We start from the raw sequence: 18,079 nt of genomic DNA, 5'->3' as shown, positions 1-18,079 counted from the left end.
TCCATCTTTCCATAGGGTAACTCTGGGTGGCTTACAGTTACAATTACAGTTAAAACACAAATAATTAAAATCAGACTTTAAAAGGTAAGAATACATGGGGAGGGCAGGACAGAATGGGGAGAGGACCCCATTCTGGATCAATCACCTCCACTGCTCTGTTCCCCCACTGGGAATCCAAGCTGACCGGTAAAACCTGGTCTTGAGGCCTTTATAAAAAGATAGGAGGGCTGACGCCAATCTCACATGGGGGGGGTTTAAGATGTTCCAAAGGGCAGGAGCAACACCAGAGAAGGCCCTCCTCCTGAACCCCGCTAGTTGAAATAATCAAGCTAATTTTTTTTATTTTAATTCCATTTATATCCCGCCCTTCTCTGAAGACTCAGGGTGGCTTACAAGCTTAGCAGTAGCCTTCATTCTATGTATATGCCTGCTTATTAGGGCTTTCACACACACCCCAAGCAGCATTATTACGAAATCAGCTTAATTGCCCCCAACAATCTGGGTCCTCATTTTACCTACCTCGGAAGGATAGAAGGCTGAGTCAACCTTGAGCCTGGTGGGACGCGAACCTGCACTAATTGCAGGCAGCTGGTGTTACTTAAGGAGGCATCAGCCCACTGCTCCACCAAGGTACCCATAGCATGCCTCATCTGAGTCGGACGGATGAATCCCAGTGGGGTGAGGCAATCCCTCAAATAACTGGGATCCATGCCAAGAAGGGCTTTAAAGGGGATCAGCAAAACCTTGAATTGCACCTGGAAGCAAGCTGGTAACCAGTTTTGACGTCTTTTTTTAAAGAGAGGGTTTACCTTGGCATCCATGTCCAGCTGAGCCAAGTAATCATCCATCTTTCATCCTCTTCTCAGAAAAACTTACACTGGATCAATCAATGATGATTCAAACCTCCTTCTAAATCAAAGGATTTCTGCATTGCATAGGATTCCCTAAGGAGCTATGGGTCTGGAATTCAACCCAAATTCTACATGCAATCACAACTCTAATAATTAAGTGGAAAATATTATTTGGGAACCAGGGAATGAAACCTTTCATCTTCCACTTTGCAACTGTGGAACACTGCCAGGATTCCTGTCCTAACCTACTGTATAAGTTAAAAGTACTCGTAGAGAAAAAGAATCAAGGAGACTGATGCCTTATAAAACAATTCTGCAAACTAACCTTTGAAAGAGAGAAAACCAAAAGGTACATTTTTATTCAAGAAATTACATCACAATGAAGCAGAGATCACCCACCTGTGCCTTAGAACCAGCATGGGTTTTTCTATCCTATTACAGTGAGGACACCAGAAGAGTAACTAAAACACAGAGTGTTGACAACCCTCATAATTAAAAATCTGATCAATCAGAGGGATAACAAGAGAGATGCAAACTAAGGTTTTAGCTGCAAAGAGAGAAAATTCCAGAGTTGCTCTACTGTCACTCTTCTGGGTGCTTCTACCATATTTCCTCGAAAATAATATCTAACCAGAAAATAAGCTCTAATGCATCTTTTGGAGCAAAAATTAATATAAGACCCAGTTTTATTTTGGGGAAAACACGGGTAGTGGCAATAAATTGAGAGAGATAAACAGTGAAGGGTGTCAAAGTGGATCTTCCAAAAAAGATTAGATTCAGGGTTCTGTAAGAACAAATGCTTAATATCACTCAAGTAATCAGTTGCAGTTATTCTTCTGCATTCTCCTCAGAATCTTTCCTTATCTTCCACTTTCTAACATTACATTCAGGGGGGGGGGGACCGCATAAGGCTGTAGCCTGCAAACTGCACAATCCACTTATGCAGTTCTAGTCTGTTTTTTTGGGTTTCCCTTGAATGGGTTTTTCTATGCTCATAAAGAGACTGGTGCCGAGTAAATACCATTCCCCATACAATTATATGATTTTTCATGCGTGTGGATTCTTTGATGGGAAATGAGGGACCCTGACTCGGCGAAACATTTTCCACACTCCATGCATTGATATGGTTTCTCCCCAGTGTGGATTGTGTTATGTTCAGTATAATGATGTTTTTGACTGAAGCTCTTGTCACATTTCTTGCACTGATATGGTTTCTCCCCTGTATGGATCCGTTTATGGGAAGGGAGATATTTTTGAGAACGGAAGCTTTTTCCACACTCCAGGCATTTATAAGGTTTCTCACCAGTGTGGATTCTGTTATGTATAGTATAATTATATTTTTGTCTGAAGCTCTTTGCACAGTTCTTACATTCATAGGGTTTTTCCCCAGTGTGGATCCTTTTATGGGAGGTGAGAGAACTTGAAGCTCTAAAGCTCTTCCCACACTCCAGGCATTTATATGGTTTTTCCCCAGTGTGGATCCTTCTATGGGAAGTGAGAGAACGGGATTCAGTAAACCGTCTTCCACAGTCGGCGCATTCATATGGCTTCTCACCAGTGTGGATCCTTTGATGGCAAGTAAGGGAACGTGACTCAGTAAAGCATTTCCCACATTCCATGCATTTATATGGTTTCTCCCCAGTGTGGATTCTGCTATGTCTAGTATAATGATGTTTTTGACTAAAGCTCTTTCCACATTCCTTACATTGATATGGTTTTTCCCCAGTGTGGATCCTCCTATGGATAGCAAGGGAACCTGAATTCGTGAAGGGCTTTCCACACTCCATGCACTTATATGGTTTTTCCTCGGCATGGAACTTTTTATGGGAAGTAAGAAAACTGGAAGCTCTAAAACTCTTTCCACACTCCGTGCATTTATATGGTTTCTCCCCAGTATGGATTCTGTTATGTTCAGTGTATTGATATTTCTGAATGAAGCTCTTTCCACATTCTTTGCATTTATACGGTTTCTCCCCAGTGTGAATCCTTTTGTGGTAAGTAAGATGACTGTTCTTGTGAAAGCCCTTTCCACACTCTGTGCATTTATATGGCTTCTCTTCGGTGTGGATTCTGTTATGTATAGCATACTGATAGTTTTGACTGAAGCTCATTGCACAGTTCTTACATTTGTACGGTTTCTCCCCAGTGTGGATCCTTTTATGAGAAGTCAGAAAACTTGAAGCTCTGAAGCTCTTTCCACATTCCATGCATTTATATGGCTTTTCCCCAGTATGGATCCTTTTGTGGTAAGTCAGGGAACCTGATTCAGTGAAGCATTTTCCACACTCCACACATTTATATGGTTTCTCCCCTGTATGTTTTCTTTTATGGAAACTAAGGTGTTTTGCAGAACGGAAGCTCTTTGTACATTCCGTGCATTTATATGGTTTCTCCCCAGTGTGGATTCTTATATGGGAAGCAAGTAAAACTGAAGCTCTGAAGCTCTTCCCACACTCCTGGCATTCATATGGTTTCACTCCTGTGTGGATTGTTTTATGAGAAGCAAGGGAACCTGACTCACTGAAGCATTTTCCACACTCTGTGCATTTGTATGGTTTTTCCCCCGTGTGGATTCTTTTATGGCAAGTGAGGGAACTGGATTCAGTGAAGCATTTCCCACACTCCATGCACATGTATGGTTTCTCCCCTGTGTGGATTCTGTTATGTACTGTATAACTATGTTTTTGATTGAAACTCTTTCCACATTCTTTACATTCGTACGGTTTTTCCCCAGTGTGGATTCTTTTATGGCAAGTGAGGGAACGAGACTCGGTGAAGCATTTTCCACACTCGGTGCACTTATATGGTTTCTCTCCTGTGTGAATCCTATTATGGCAAATAAGATGACTTGGATTTTTGAAACACTTTCCGCATACCGTGCATTTGTACGGTCTTTCCCCTGTGTGGACCCTATAATGAGACGTAAAATGACTTAAATCTTTGAAGCACTTTCCACAGACCAGACATTTGTATGGTTTTTCTCCTTGCATTCTCTGACATAAAGTAAGGAGAAAAGTCCTTCTGGTGCGTTTTCCACTTTCATTCTGTTTTTCTACAATGTGGCTTCTGCAACCGTTGCATAATCCTGATTCATCTGTGGGTATTTTTCCACACTTCAGACAAACTTTTCTTTTTTGGTGAACATCTTTGGCTAAAAAGACACAGATATCTGCACATGGTAAAGCAGAGCATCTCCCCAGCTCCCCCTTTAACTGTTTTTCCACAGAACTTTGCTTCCCAGGAAATTTTTCAGCAACTTCCTTTTCGTCTTTTGGCAAAGGTGCTGCTGCCTCTTGGCCGGAACTCTCCATCTCCCATCCATCATCTGCTTCAAATAGAAAAAAGAAAAAAAATTGACACAAAGGGAGATGCAAACAGGATCAAGCATCATTGCTGCAAGCCCTTATCTAAACACTATTAAAACTTCCCTCCAGCTCTGCTTCCTTTTAGCTCTTTTTATTATTCCTCTACCTGCTTCTATCAGGGCATGTTCATAACATGGGGCTGTGCTTGGTATCAGGTTGATGTAAGATCTGCCACGGGCTTCCCTATAATCCTCCATAATATAGAATGAAAAACCTGAATCCTGTCCATCCTGTCCCTGGGCACCATCAGCTCTACTACATCTTCAGATTCAGTTCCAAAGAAGAATCCCAAAGGTGCTTTTTCACGAGGCAACTGAACTTTCTTGTTTTTCTTTGAAGAAGTTTTGCTTCTCATCAAAGAAACTTCTTCAGCCCTAACTGGATGCTGGGGAATGGAAGGATTTATACTCCTTGCCGACAGCTGGTCATTTTCATTCTTTTAGAGAGTTGTTGAGGCCACCTGGAGGTTTATCCAGGTCCTCAGGATCACCTGAGTAGTGAAAATGGGTGTGGAGCCTTCTTGGAACTACTGAAAGAACTGTGTTGTAGACTGGAGACAGATGATATCCTATCCCTCCCCCTCTGTTGAGCAAGGGCTATTCAGTTTAGACATAGATGACCTCTTTAGAACATTTAGAACATATAAATCTCCAGAATGGCCTCAATGACTCTCTAAAAGAATGCAAATAACCAGCTCTTTGCAAGGAGTATAAGTCCTTCCATTCCCCACCATCCAGTCAGAGCAAGAAGCAGCTTCTTGAATGAGAAGTGAAATATCTTCAAAGAAAAACAAGAAAGTCCAGTTGGCTCATGAAAAAGCACCTTTGGGATAACTATTACCTGGATGCCTGAGAATCTCCATAGACAAAGAAGGAAGCAGAAGGTAATTTCAAAAGCTGCCTCCATTCAATAATGGGCTTGATGATGAAGCACCGACTGGTTTAATTTCAAACTGAGAAGAGGAAAGTGCTGATGGACTTGGACTTGAGAACTGAGCTACAGCTTCCTCTCCATGAGGGAGCTCTGCCTTGAAAAAAAACTAGTTCTCAATCTGGGTGCGTTCATTCATCCTTACTTGTCTCAGCATTTAAGAAAGCTTTGGAGAAAATGAGATGGAGAACCGCTTAGGTTGAAGGTCCCATCTCTTGAGATCTTGGCCCACCCTAGTTCTCTATATGTTGAACAGCCCAACTCTCTCTAAGTGACACTCTCTGTGGGACTACAGATGATCCTTGATTTACAATAGTTCGTTTAGTGACCATTCAAAGTTATAACGACACTGGAAAAAAGTAACCTATGATCGTTTTTGCACACTTATGACCACTGTACTGTCCCTGAGATCATGTGATCCAAATTCAGATACTTGGCAACTGGTTCGTATTTATGATGATTCCATGTGATCCTATTTTTGCAACCTTCTGATAAGCAAAGCCAGTGGGGAAGGCATGTTCAACTGTGTCACTGACTGAACAACTGCAGTGATTCATTTAACAACTGTGATAAGAAAAGTAGTAAGGGGCAAAATTCACTTAGCAAATGTCTCGCTTTAACAACAGAAATGTTGAGCTCAATAGTAGCCGTGAGTCAAGGACTACCTTTATTAGGGCTTCCTCATGCCTTCATTATAGGCAGAAAAATACAAAGAGGAAGAGGAAGGTTATCTATAAAACAGGGGTGTCAAACTCAATTTCATTGAGGGCCGCATGAGCATTGTGGTTGCCCTCAAGGAGCCGGGTGGGTGTGGCCAGGGTGGGCGTGGCCTACTGGGTGGGCATGGCTAGAGTGTGTATGGCCTACCGGGTGGGCGTGGCCAGCTCTACATCGTTCGGATCAAGGGTGCCTATGGGGGCCTGGGCAGGAGTGGGACAGATCTGAGGGTCTCTGGCAGAAGGAGGGTCTCTGGACCAGGGCCAAGGCAGTGGGGGCCGTTCCCTCACTGTTTCCAGGATGGCTTCGCGGGCCGCATGAAACCACTTCACGGGCCGGATCTGGCCCCCGGGCCTTGTGTTTGACATATCTGCTATAAAAGGTAAAGGTAAAGGTTCCCCCGCACATGCGCGCTAGTCGTTTCCGACTCTAGGGGCCGGTGCTCATCTCCGTTTCAAAGCCGAAGAGCCAGCGCTTGTCCGAGGACGTCTCCGTGGTCATGTGGCCGGCATGACTAGACGCCAAAGGCGCACAGAACGCTGTTACCTTCCCACCATAGTGGTCCCTATTTTTCTACTTGCATTTTTACATGCTTTCGAACTGCTAGGTTGGCAGAAACTGGGACGAGTAACAGGCGCTCACTGTTACGCGGCACTCGGGATTCGATCCGCCAAACTGCCAACCTTCTGATCAACAAACTCAGCGTCCTAACCCACTGAGCCACCGCGTCCCTAGGTTATCTATAAAGTGGGACAAACAGGAATGGAAATTGGCTGGGATGGGAATCGCATGGAGGACCCCCTCTCCTATATCTGGAGACAGGACGAATGTTTTAGCTCTTCTTAGCAGACCAAGTAGGAGTAGAAATGTAGATGAGGACACTCTCCTCCAATATATGGTGCTCCAGTCTCTTCTTAAGAACTTCACATCTTCTGGAAGCAAGTTGTTCCACTGATTAATTATTCTAACGGTCAGGAAATTTCTCCTTAGTTCTAGGTTGCTTCTGTCCTTCATTAGTTTCCATCCATTGCTTCTTGTCCTGCTCTCAGGTGCTTTGGAAAATAGCTTGACTCCCTCTTTTTGTGACAGCCCCTGAGATATGGGAAGACTGCTATCATGTCACCCCCTCATCCTTCTCTTCATTAAACTAGACATACCCAATTCCAGCAGCCGTTCCTTATATGTTTTAGCCTCTAGTCCCCTAATCATCTTTGTTGCTCTACTCTGTACTCTTTCTAGACAGTCTCTACATCTGGCTAAAAAATACTTTCTACCACAATTTCAGCCTAGAGAAACAGAGTTCCTTACTTAAGGAGGCCACGTTCCTTGCATTTTCCAGCATGACCTCTTCGTACAAAGTCTTTTGCTCACAATCCAGCAGGGACCACTCCTCCACAGAGAAAAACACAGCTACATCCTCAAAGGAAACAGAGTTCTGAAACAGAAACCACACATTCTACAAACGTCTCTGTTAAGATACAGATGAATAATGTATATGCAAACTATTTTTTAATTAAATAACAAACCTGATTTCCAACTAGAATTTTTTTAAAAAAGCAATTGCCTTGGGAAAAAAATGGGACAGAATTCTGAACCTCTGATGAAAATACAGCCAGGATCACTTTTCATGAGTCTGGCTAATTTTAAACCCTATTTTTGATGTGCACCCTTCTATAATATCCAAAGACTCAAGTGAAACATGAATAAACCACCTTGTTATAGTGGAGGTTAAGAATAAAATTAAATATGCTTTGCATGGCTTCTTGAGCATAATAACGGACCTTGTTACATTTTTTAAAAGAATCAAAGCATGATTCAAGGAAAAACAGGTACTCTTCAACTTACAACCATTTGTTTAGTGACCAAAGTTACAACTGCACTGGAAAAAAAGTGAATTTATGACCATTTTTCACACTTACAACCATTGCAGCATCCTCAAGGTCAGGTGATCAAAATTTGGATGCTTGGCAATGAGTTCATATTTGTAATAGTGGCAGGATCCCAGGGTCATGTGATCCCCCCTTTGCGACCTTCTGACAAGCAAAGTCAAGGAGGAATCCAGATTCACTAAACAACCATGTTAGTAAGTTAACAGCTGCAGTCATTCGTTTAACAAGTGTGGCAAGACAAGTTGTAAAACGAAGCAGAATTCACTTAACAAATGTCTTGCTTAGCCACAGAAAGTTTGGGCTCAACTGTGGCCGTAACTCGAGGATTATCTGAATAACTTGAAGGACAACTAGAATGAGTAGACATGGATATGAACTACATAGCATAAATATAAGCTTAAGGGGAAGCGTGTGCATCTTCATAAGCGGAATGTCTTAAAACTACAGTCAATTTAAGAATTTTAATATAGTAAGCCAGATAATAAACTACAGTAGCCTCACTCAACTTATCATCCTAATTTCTTTCTAGTTTTAACCTCCACATCAGTCTGCAATGTATTTAGATAATTTTTAACCTGTGATTCTTTTAAGACTGCTGATCAATATCACATGCTCATGTATTGCAAAGTTTCAAACCATAATGACATTACCAAGTACATTCCATTCAGCATCCAAGGGAGAAAGTATCAGGAAGCTGCTTATGAAAACGCCCACCCCCACCCCCGATTTTGGACGGGGCTGGATCACGTTGAATGACACTAGCAGTTTGAGGAGGCAAAGATCTTCCTACCTTTCTTGGAAAAACAGGTGCTCCACCACAGACAACAGATGTGCCAGAAGCCACCATCGATGTTGGTCTGGTTTCTGAGAGTGAGGGGGGGGGGGAAACAGGAAATACTTGTTATGCAAACACTCTTCCCCTATTTTGGAACTTTGATTTTTGGATAGTCCATGCTTTATGCAGGCTGACTGGGTGACTGAGAGGTCTGAGTGCCTTGTGGGCAGAGAACATCCCATCTGGGTTAACTCAGACGGATGAGGTTGTGTGAATGGTGGGAGGCAACGGAAGCTTAGGGATACGGATTGTACCGAGTGGTAATTCTGTCAATCACAGGAGACCAACAAAAATCCAGTGGAGGTATGAGAGATGGTGGTTACTCAACTCCAACTCCACACCTCCCAGGTGCTTGGAAATGACAGAGGCTCTGCTCATGCTGGAGGTGGCCAAGGGAGAAGTGGGGAGCTGGCTGCATCAGAAGTGAGAAAGGAGTTCTTCTTGAAGCCAGAAGAACACGTCGTCTTGAAAGAAAACCACCCTAGACTTAGATGCTTATTTTCCAGCTCCTATCTGTCTGTTCTGTACCAGCCTACTACTGGCCCTGCAGAAAAGGCAGGGACAACCCCTTTACAAAAAGGCAAGAGGCTGGAACTAAGCCTGCCAAATTTATTGACACAAAACAGAGCAAACAGAGCAAAACAAAAACACAAACCATGAAACAGGAGCTATTCAACCGGTTGCCTTCAGCAAACCAGCCCTCCCACACATTCCCCTTTTAAACAGTTCAAGGCGTGGCTTCTCTCTGCCTCCTCCCAAGGTGCCCCATTGCCTTCCTCTGTTTACTCCTGATTGACTGCCTCCTGCGTCGGGCGTCCTTGAACAGGGCCAGCTGTGGGTCATCTTCATCCACGCAGTCAGGCTCACACAGCTGGGTCTGCGTCGTAACCAGATGGGAGGGGCCTGGCTGAGGGCTCTGCGAAGCCTCAGGGCTGTTCTCTGCAGGCTCTCCAACACCCCCCTCCTCCTCCTCTGAATTGTCCGACCCAACTGCCGAACCCACAGGCTGACCCTGAATCACAACACTGTCCTGTATTAACAAAGATCAGAGAGGGTGGCCATATATCAACAACGAAGCATAACCAAGAATCATCTGGAGCCGTTTTAATTGGGATTCAGATGGGACTACTGGAGAGAACCTGCATTTGTCTCCACCAGAACTGGAAGCAGTTCTGTACTTTTAGATCTCTCCCCCAACCCAATTTAGGAGTGGAGATCACCCAATCTGCTGGAGCAGAGTACTGCAGAGGGGACAAAAATACAAGGTTCTGCCTGTTAATTGGGAGCAAGGCAAAAGCGCCTATACTGATTCCTAAACAAAAGCAATACCCCTTAGCAGCAACGTCCCCACTCCAGGAACCCAAACTCCCTTTTATTGGCCTTGATTTCGGTTATTCAGCATGCCTAGAACAAATTTAAGAGATCAACTTCCCCAGTTCTAAGAGATCAACTTCCCCAGTTCTAGGAACCAGACCTTAAGCTGCCACTTCAGCATTTTGCAAGATCTGTGACTTATTTATGAGTACGTGATGTTTGGCTTCAAATGGCTGCACTTTAAGATGGCTGGAGCCATTTTCTTTGGCAATTTGTACCCTTGTTGTCTCCTGTACAGTAATGTACAGAAAACGGTATAAGGTTTCCTGCCTGAGCAGGGGGTTGGACTAGAAGACCTCCAAGGTCCCTTTCAACTCTTTTCTGTTAGTAACGTGAACAACCTTCTCCAGTGATTCCACTCAGGGGTCAAGATGCATCCTCAAGCAGTAAATTTATGCAATAAAGCACCATAGGGCTTGAAGATACCTTCATGAGTATCCCTCCCTGTATCGTTTGGAAGTTTGCTGAGAGTCCCGCTTCCCATCAACAACAAATACTTATTTTTTTCTCAGTTGGAACAGCCTAGCACAGTGGCTTTCAACCTTTTCTTCAGGTTGACCTGGATTCAAAGTTAGGCTGGTGGACGACACCCCCTACTTGGCAAATGGGCCAGGTGTACAGGTGTTTGCAACAACCCGGGCCCAGAACAGAGCCCTGGGGCACCCCACTACACACTTCCCTCCATGCAGATGCAGTTCTATTGAGGAACACGGCCAGTCAGCCAGCTACGAATCCATCTGGTGGTGATGCTATCTAACCCACATTTTTCTATCTTATCAAGTAGTAGGTTGTGATCTACTTTATCAAATGGCTTACTGAAATCCAAGTAAATTATATCTACAGCATTCCTCTGGTCCACTAACTTTGTCACTTGATCAAAGAATGCAGTAAGATTTGTCTGGCATGATCTGTTTTTGACAAAGGCATGTTGGCTTTTAGTAATGACTTTTGTTTGCCTCTAGTCTGAACTCTCACACCCTCACTAACCTTCTTTCCTTATACAGGTAAATCCTCAACTTCCAATGACAACTGAGCCCAAAATCTCCGGCTGGACTTCAACTCCCAGAATTCTCCAGCCAGCATTAGCTTTAATGGATACTACAGCAGCAGAGTAGAAAGGGAAAGGAAGACATCAGGTGATCGCTCCTCGGTTCTGCACTACGAAGGAACAAATCGGATGGCAAAGATATCCCCACCCACTGGTCCTCTTTCTCCCCCCACCCCAAATCTTTTGCCCCCATCAAGCTGTTCTGTTCCAGCCTACGACCGGCCCTGTTTGTGTGTCAGGGACAACCCCTTTTTCCTCTTTACAGTCAATAGGCTGGAAAAACCCAACCCATATTTATTTACAGTTCAAACAAAAAAGCAACAGAATTATTTCCTTCAATAAATGAGTCAAAATATCAAACAAGAGTCAACAAAGAAGAGTTAAACAGAAGTAGCAAGAACAGACCAGGATTCCCTTAGAACAGACATGTCAAACACAAGGCCCGGGGGCCGGATCCGGCCCACGAAGTGGTTTCATGTGGCCCGCAAACCCATCCTGGAAACAGTGAGGGAACGGGCCCCGCTGCCTTGGCCCTGGCCCAGGCCGGCCGAGAGCCAATGTGTAATTTTGTGGTGGCCATCTATGCTGAAACGCATTCAGTCTTAGCTCCACAAGGCTGTCTGGAAACAGCGAGGGACCAGCCCCTGCCGCGTCGACCCTGCCCCCTGGGTGCACACTGGGGAGGTATCACCCTTTGTGAGGAATGAAAAAATGCACCATCGCCTGGAAGTGGCCAGCACATGGCCCTGCATACTTCAGGAAGGCTAGGAGCTGGGCAGCATTGCGCAGGTAACATCGACTCATGCTGCTCATGGCATCCCCTTCCCCACAGCCCACCAATCCAGATATGTGAAGTAGGCGAGGGCCATGTGCTGGCCACTTCCAGGCGATGGTGCATTTTTTCATTCCTCATGAAGGATGACACTTCCTCAGCTGTGTTTCTTGCCTGTTTTAATTCCTCCCTCATTTCAAATATTTTCCCACCATTCTAAGGAAGGAAGGAAGGAAGGAAGGAAGGAAGGAAGGAAGGAAGGAAGGAAGGAAGGAAGGAAGGAAGGAAGGAAGGAAGGAAGGAGAGGGAGGGTGTGAGGGAAGTCCTGCCTTAGTCCTTCCCTGCTACCCTTTCACCATCCCCTTGCCTCCTCCTCCTGGCGTATCCTGGCGGGGGGGTGTGTGTCTCCCATCCTATTGCTAAGGAAGCTTTGGATACAAAGCCAGGTCTCCTCACATGAAGATGGAGTGGGCCTCTGTCTTGACTTTGCCCTAGTACCCATCATGAGCAACCTGGCTAAGGAGAGCAAGTGCAGCAGCCTTGAGGAGGTAAGTGCAGCTGGGTGCCCCCTTGGGGAAGTGGGGCTGGGCTTAGTGCCGTGGGTGCTTGAGGGCTGGGCTGGGCATTTGACCTCCGCGCCACAGTCCAGCCCCCCCCCCTGGCCTGAGAGGAACAGTGAAGCTCTTCCAGTGGACCATGCCTTGGCACTTGCCCCGGTCCCATCTCCTTCTGCCTATAGGTACCTTTGATGTGGATGATGTAGAGCTGGCCATGCCTACCCATTAGGCCACACACACTCAACCCACACCCACCCAGTAGGCTGCGCACACCCTGGCCACACACCCCCAGCCCCCCTGAGGGCAACCGCAATGCTGATGCAGCCCTCAATGAAATTGAGTTTGACACCCCTGCCTTAGAATGTCTCCAAACGGTTGCCTTCAGCAACCAGCCCTGCCCACACCTTCCCCTTTTATTATCAGTCCCAAGGCGTGGCTTCTCACTGCCTTCTCCTCCTCTCACTGAGTTGCCTCATTGATTTTCTCTGCTCCGCTCTGCTCTGCTGGATTGCCTTCTGCTTCTAGTGTCTCTGAACAGATTCAGCTGTGACTCTTCTGAGTCCAACACCTCGTACTCACACAGCTGAGCCTCATGAGGAACATGACTGGAGGGGCCAGGCTGAGAGTCCTGCAGTGCATCAGAGCCTCCCTCTGACACCAAAGGCTCTCCAACCCCCCCTCCTCCTCCTCAGATTCATCAGACTCAGCTGCTGGGAGCACAGGCTGACAATGAATCACAACACTAGCAGGTTGTTTGTGGTTCACTCAACATCTTGTATCAGCCTAGTGGCAAAATCTGAAAGGCACGAAAGAGGGTGAGTAGAGTTGATTCTTCTGATTCTTCTTCACCACAGACCCCCTTTAAAATACCTTTTTGTGGTCAAAGATCATAGGAAGGGACCCCCAAGACTTAACTCCAAATTTAAATCATAACATTTCTTCAATCCTTTGTGGGACACCCCCTCCCGTGACAACATCGCAACCCCCCCAGGGATCCGTGAACCACATGCTGAGAACCACCAACCCAGCAGAAAGACCAATTGTTTTTAACTGCATGCTGCTGCCACAAGACTTTCTTGAGTGATGTTATCACCAGAACACATTTTAAAACATGAATTCACCAATGAAAGTAATTTGAGCAAAGCCAAGTCAGAGGCTTAAAGGGCATCCTAAGGAGACTTTTTACCTGATGGTCTCTTCTGCGCTGGATCTTCCTGAGGGATTCCCCCAAACAGCCTCTCTAAGGAGGGATCACCCCGCTTTCCTCCGAGCCGTTCAGCAGCCATTTAACTCAAAGGCTTCCGGATCCGTAACAGCACCAGAAAATAACAGCACCTTTGTTCCTGCAAATTCTACAGGATAGAAATGGAATAAATGATTATTGTTCCTATTAATGCTTCTGCTTCCATATTTCCACTGAGGACCTGTATACTACACGAGCCAGAAAGAAGGCTGTGAAAATATCTATAGACCCCTCACATTCCTGGACATAAACAGTTTCAACTTCTTCCCTCAAGATGATGCTCTAGGGCAGGGCTTTTCAACCAGTGGTACGGGTACCACCTGTGGTACATTGGCACCTGGCACGCGACCATCCTAGAAAAATGGTAGCTGAGGAGGGGAATGGCAGCACCACACAAGCTTGAGCGAGAGATGGCTGGAGCTGCAGGGCTGTCAGGGCTCAGCGGAAGTGCCAGGATCAGCGCCAGGCTCCAGCTGGAGCTTGGCGCTGATCCCAGCACTTCTGCTGAGCCCAGAAGAAGTGGCGATCAGCTGGAATGTTGCAGCAACTCCAGGGTCTTGTGATTTACATTCAGATGCTTGGCAACTGATTCATATTTATGACGGTCAGTGTCCCAGGGTCATGTGAAGTGACCAAAACCTGCTGCAACCACCCAGCAGAGTGGGGAGAAATAAAAACCAAACACCTCCCCACCCCACCCCCGCTGCCAATTCTCAACAGTAATGCTCACAACAATGAAAACCTTGGACAGAAGAACGCCGCTGGACGGGCAGGCAGGTGTCTTGCTTGGCTGTGGCTTGGGGGGCACTTTTTTCAGTGTCATTGTAACTTTGAACAGTCACTAAGTGAACTGTTGTAAGTCGAGGACTACCTGTACTTCATCACTTTTTTTTACTTTTTTTTTGGATCATCAAGTTTTTGACACCTTGCTAGGCGACGTGGTACTCGGATGTTGCCATATCCTAAAAGTGGTACAATGGGTGAAAAGGTTGAAAAGCCCTGCTCTATGGATTGCACGCCAAACCAAGAAGACACAAGGACAGTTTCCCCCCACCCCAAGCCATCACTCTACTGAACAACTAATTCTCACAACACTCTCTTAGACCCTGGGATGTCAAGCCACATAGAAGGCCCGTATTACTTTTGTCCTTCTCATCTTTCCTATTACCTATTCATTTAGCATCTTAACACTCTGTGCTTTGTATCTTGTGATTTATGTTGGTTGCTTTTATTTAGTATCCCATTATGACTTATGTTGATTGCTTTTATTTAGTATTCTATGACTATCACTGTGTGTTACATCTTATGATTTATGAGGATTTTATTTTATGATTATGATCCTGATTTATCACTTACTGTTTGTATGTACACTGGGAGCTTATACACTGGAGACAAATTCCTTGTGTGTCCAATCACACTTGGCCAATAAAGAATCCTATCCTATCCTATCCTATCCCAATCCTATCCTATTCCTATCCTATCCTATCTTATCCTATCCCTATCCCAATCCTATCCTTATTCTATCCTATTCCAATCCTATCCCTAGGTAAAAGGTAAAGGTTCCCCCGCACATGCGTGCTAGTCGTTTCCGACTAAAGGGGCTGGTGCTCATCTCTGTTTCAAAGCCAAAGAGTCAGCGCTTGTCCGAGGACATCTCCGTGGTCATGTGGCCGGCATGACTAGATGCCAAAGGCGCACGGAACGCTGTTACCTTCCCACCGTAGTGGTCCCTATTTTTCTACTTGCATTTTTACGTGCTTTCGAACTGCTAGGTTGGCAGAAGCTGGGACGAGTAACAGGCACTCACTCTGCTACGCGGCACTCGGGATTCGACCCGCCAAACTGCTGACCTTCTGATCGACAAGCTCAGCGTCCTAACCCACTGAGCCACTGCGTCCCATCCCTATTCTATCCCTATTCTATACTATCCCAATCCTATCCCTATCCCAATCCTTATTCTATCCCTATCCCAATTCTATCCCTATCTTATCCTACCCTTATTCTATCCCTATCATCCTATCCCTATCTCAATCCTATCCCTATCCTGTCCTTATTCTATCCCTATCATTCTATCCTTATCCTATCCTATCCTTATTCTATCCCTATCCTATCCCTATCATCCTATCCCTATCCTTATCCTAACCCCATCCTGTCCTATCCTATCCCCGCACAAAACAGTCACACACGCGCGCGCGCGCACACAGACACCCCAAACCCTAACCTTGTATTCCGGAGGGTTTTCTTCCCCAAAGACGCTTCTTCAGAAGCCGGCGGTCGTTTGGAAGAAGCGTCTCATCGAGGGCAAAGATTAACTCCCTTCGGGTCGGTCAGAGTTTATTTTGGGCATTGGGGTGCGGTGCGGGGTTGGCGAGCAGCGGGGCTCTCCGGAGCTGGGCTAGCCCTCGGACCGACCCTTGAGGACCAAGACCCTGATCTTGTTGCCCGGCATTCGCCCCTACTCCAATCCCCGAGAGAGGCGCGCAGCGGAGAACGCAGGGTCCGCCTTCCTCCCTGGCCCGCCGCCGACGCCTGCCGAGCTCAGCCCAGCCCAGCCGCGGGCATGCGCCTTCCTCCCCGAAAGGGTTTAGGGGGGAAAGAGAGAGAGAGAGAGAGAGAGTGAGACTTGCAGACAACCGAGCGGCTCTCCCTAGAGGGGTACTTCCGGTCTACCCGGTCCGGGTTCCTTTGAGATGCTGGGGGGGGGGCTCCTTCCGGCTGCCTCGAGGACGCCGGAGGCTTTTGCAAGAGGGCGCGCCCGGGCGCATCCCGCTTCTAATCCTGGGAAGCCAAAGGGGAGCGGGCGTCCGAGGGGAATCGTCCGGGGAGGAATTGGGCTTTAGGAGCTGGAGGGGAAAGGGTGAAGATGGACTTTGATCTTTCCAGACCAGACCAGAGTTTGGCCTCCCTAGGACGCTGCACTCTCTCTCTCTCTCCATCACCCTTTGCGCTTTGCTGCAGGTGAAAAGGAAAAAAAAAAAGAAGGCGGGGATGTCTTGCAGGGGAGACAGCCAGATGTGGCCCTAAGGGAGGAGAAGGGGGGTCTCTCTTCCCATGCAAAGGGAGGTGGAGGGTCCTCGCCCTGGAGGAGGGAGGGACGCATGCCAAGTCCTCATCCAAGTTCAGTCTTCTGAGTCCCAAGAGTGGGAGAGCCCAAATCCCATGCTCCCCAGCTGCCCCTTTCCATGCACCCAACATGCGGGGGTGGGGAGGGGGAAGCAGAGGACCAGACCAGCCCTGTTGCCCCCTCCCCGACGAATCTCAGGATTCCCAGGAAAGAGGTGGGGACTGGGGAAGTCCTTCCCACCTGATTTTCTGGGAACAGCTGGGGGGAGGGAAGTGGGGGGAGAAGAAGGAGGATTTGCCTTGCAAATCTCAAGCAAGAGATAAGAAAAGTCTTGCCAGACAGGAGACGCCCCAGATCGGGTCCGAATTCGCACTAGCTGCTGGATGAGGCTCAAAAGAGCCAAATCCTTCACAATGAAACCTGTCTTGGGAGGCTGAGTGAAGCAGGACGGTATCTCCAGACCCTGTTTGGGGGTGAACCTGGCTCCTACTGTTGACTGGCCCGTTTGGGCTGAGGGCAGGTTGTGTGGACATGCCTGCCTGTAAGAGTCTGGCTTGGGTCTCCAAAGGTCAACCTTGAAAAAGGGGTAATGGAGCATCCTAAGCCAAGCTCATGTTTTTTCCCTTTCATTAGATGTGAACTGAAGTTTCATGGTTTGCTAATCTGTTTGGGGTTTGACATGTTGTGTGAACGCTGCTTGGAGGTGAATGTAGGTTTAGGGTTTTTTTTCTTGCGGAAAGAAATAGAAAATGCTCCAAATATATTTATTCAGAGTTCCAAATCCTTGTTGAAAGTCAGTCTCATATTTTTTCAATCACACATTGCAAACACATGATGTATCTGCTCAAGGCCATTTGCAATTCTATAATCAGGTCAGAAAAATATTTCCTTCTGTGGGGATTAGTATTGCTCAGTGGTTAAATCCATCACTTTCTAAATCTCGGGATAGTCAAGATCACATGAAGTCTTAGTAACACTTTATAATGCCTTGCTAAGACCACACTTGGAATATTGCATCAGGTTTTGGTCACCATGATATAAAACAGATGTTGAGACTCTAGAAAGAGTGCAGAGAAGAGAAGAAAGATGATTAAGGAGACGAGGTTAAAACATATGAAGAACGGTTGCAGGAATTGGGTATGTCTAGTTTAATGAAAAGAAGGACTAAGGGTGACATGTTACCAGTATTACAGTAAGAGGATCAACCTATTCTCCAAAGCATGAGAAGGCAGAACAAGAAACAGTGGATGGAAACTAATCAAGGAGAAAACCAACCTAGAACTAAGAAATTTCCTGACAATTAGAACAATTAACCAGTGAAACGGCTTGCCTTCAGAAGTTGTAGATGCTCCATCGATGGAGGATTTTAAGAAGAGACTGAACAGGTATGATCTCCTGATTGAGTGAGGGGGAGGATAGAGTAGAGTGGAGTGG

The 18,079-nt window shown here is 46.2% G+C and overlaps 2 protein-coding genes across 5 annotated transcripts in view; both read right to left on the bottom strand.

Annotated features, from left to right (window-relative positions):
- Window positions 1-18,079, bottom strand: part of LOC308661729 (zinc finger protein with KRAB and SCAN domains 7-like) — a 375,370-nt gene that overhangs the window by 136,982 nt on the left and 220,309 nt on the right. The window lies entirely within an intron of this gene.
- LOC308661724 (uncharacterized protein) lies at window positions 1,207-16,151 on the bottom strand. 4 transcript variants are annotated; one of them, XM_081316884.1, is made up of 6 exons: window positions 15,803-16,151; window positions 13,525-13,690; window positions 10,949-11,059; window positions 8,543-8,616; window positions 7,172-7,298; window positions 1,207-4,179 (listed from the first exon to the last, which is right to left on the bottom strand). In XM_081316884.1, the coding sequence occupies exons 4-6, from the start codon at window positions 8,597-8,599 to the stop codon at window positions 1,844-1,846; spliced, it is 2,520 nt and encodes an 839-aa protein (XP_081173010.1). In that variant the 5' UTR covers window positions 8,600-8,616; window positions 10,949-11,059; window positions 13,525-13,690; window positions 15,803-16,151; the 3' UTR covers window positions 1,207-1,843. The 4 variants fall into 4 exon arrangements, with proteins under 4 accessions (XP_081173010.1, XP_081173008.1, XP_081173009.1 ...); XM_081316882.1 differs by lacking the exons at window positions 10,949-11,059; window positions 13,525-13,690; window positions 15,803-16,151 and having other exon boundaries at window positions 7,172-7,319; window positions 8,543-9,134; XM_081316883.1 differs by lacking the exons at window positions 10,949-11,059; window positions 13,525-13,690; window positions 15,803-16,151 and having other exon boundaries at window positions 1,207-4,176; window positions 7,172-7,319; window positions 8,543-9,134.

The sequence above is a fragment of the Vipera berus genome, assembly GCF_964194415.1.
Source record: "Vipera berus genome assembly, chromosome: 2".
Lineage (NCBI taxonomy): Eukaryota > Metazoa > Chordata > Lepidosauria > Squamata > Viperidae > Vipera > Vipera berus.
This window is presented reverse-complemented; position numbering and strand designations above follow the sequence as displayed.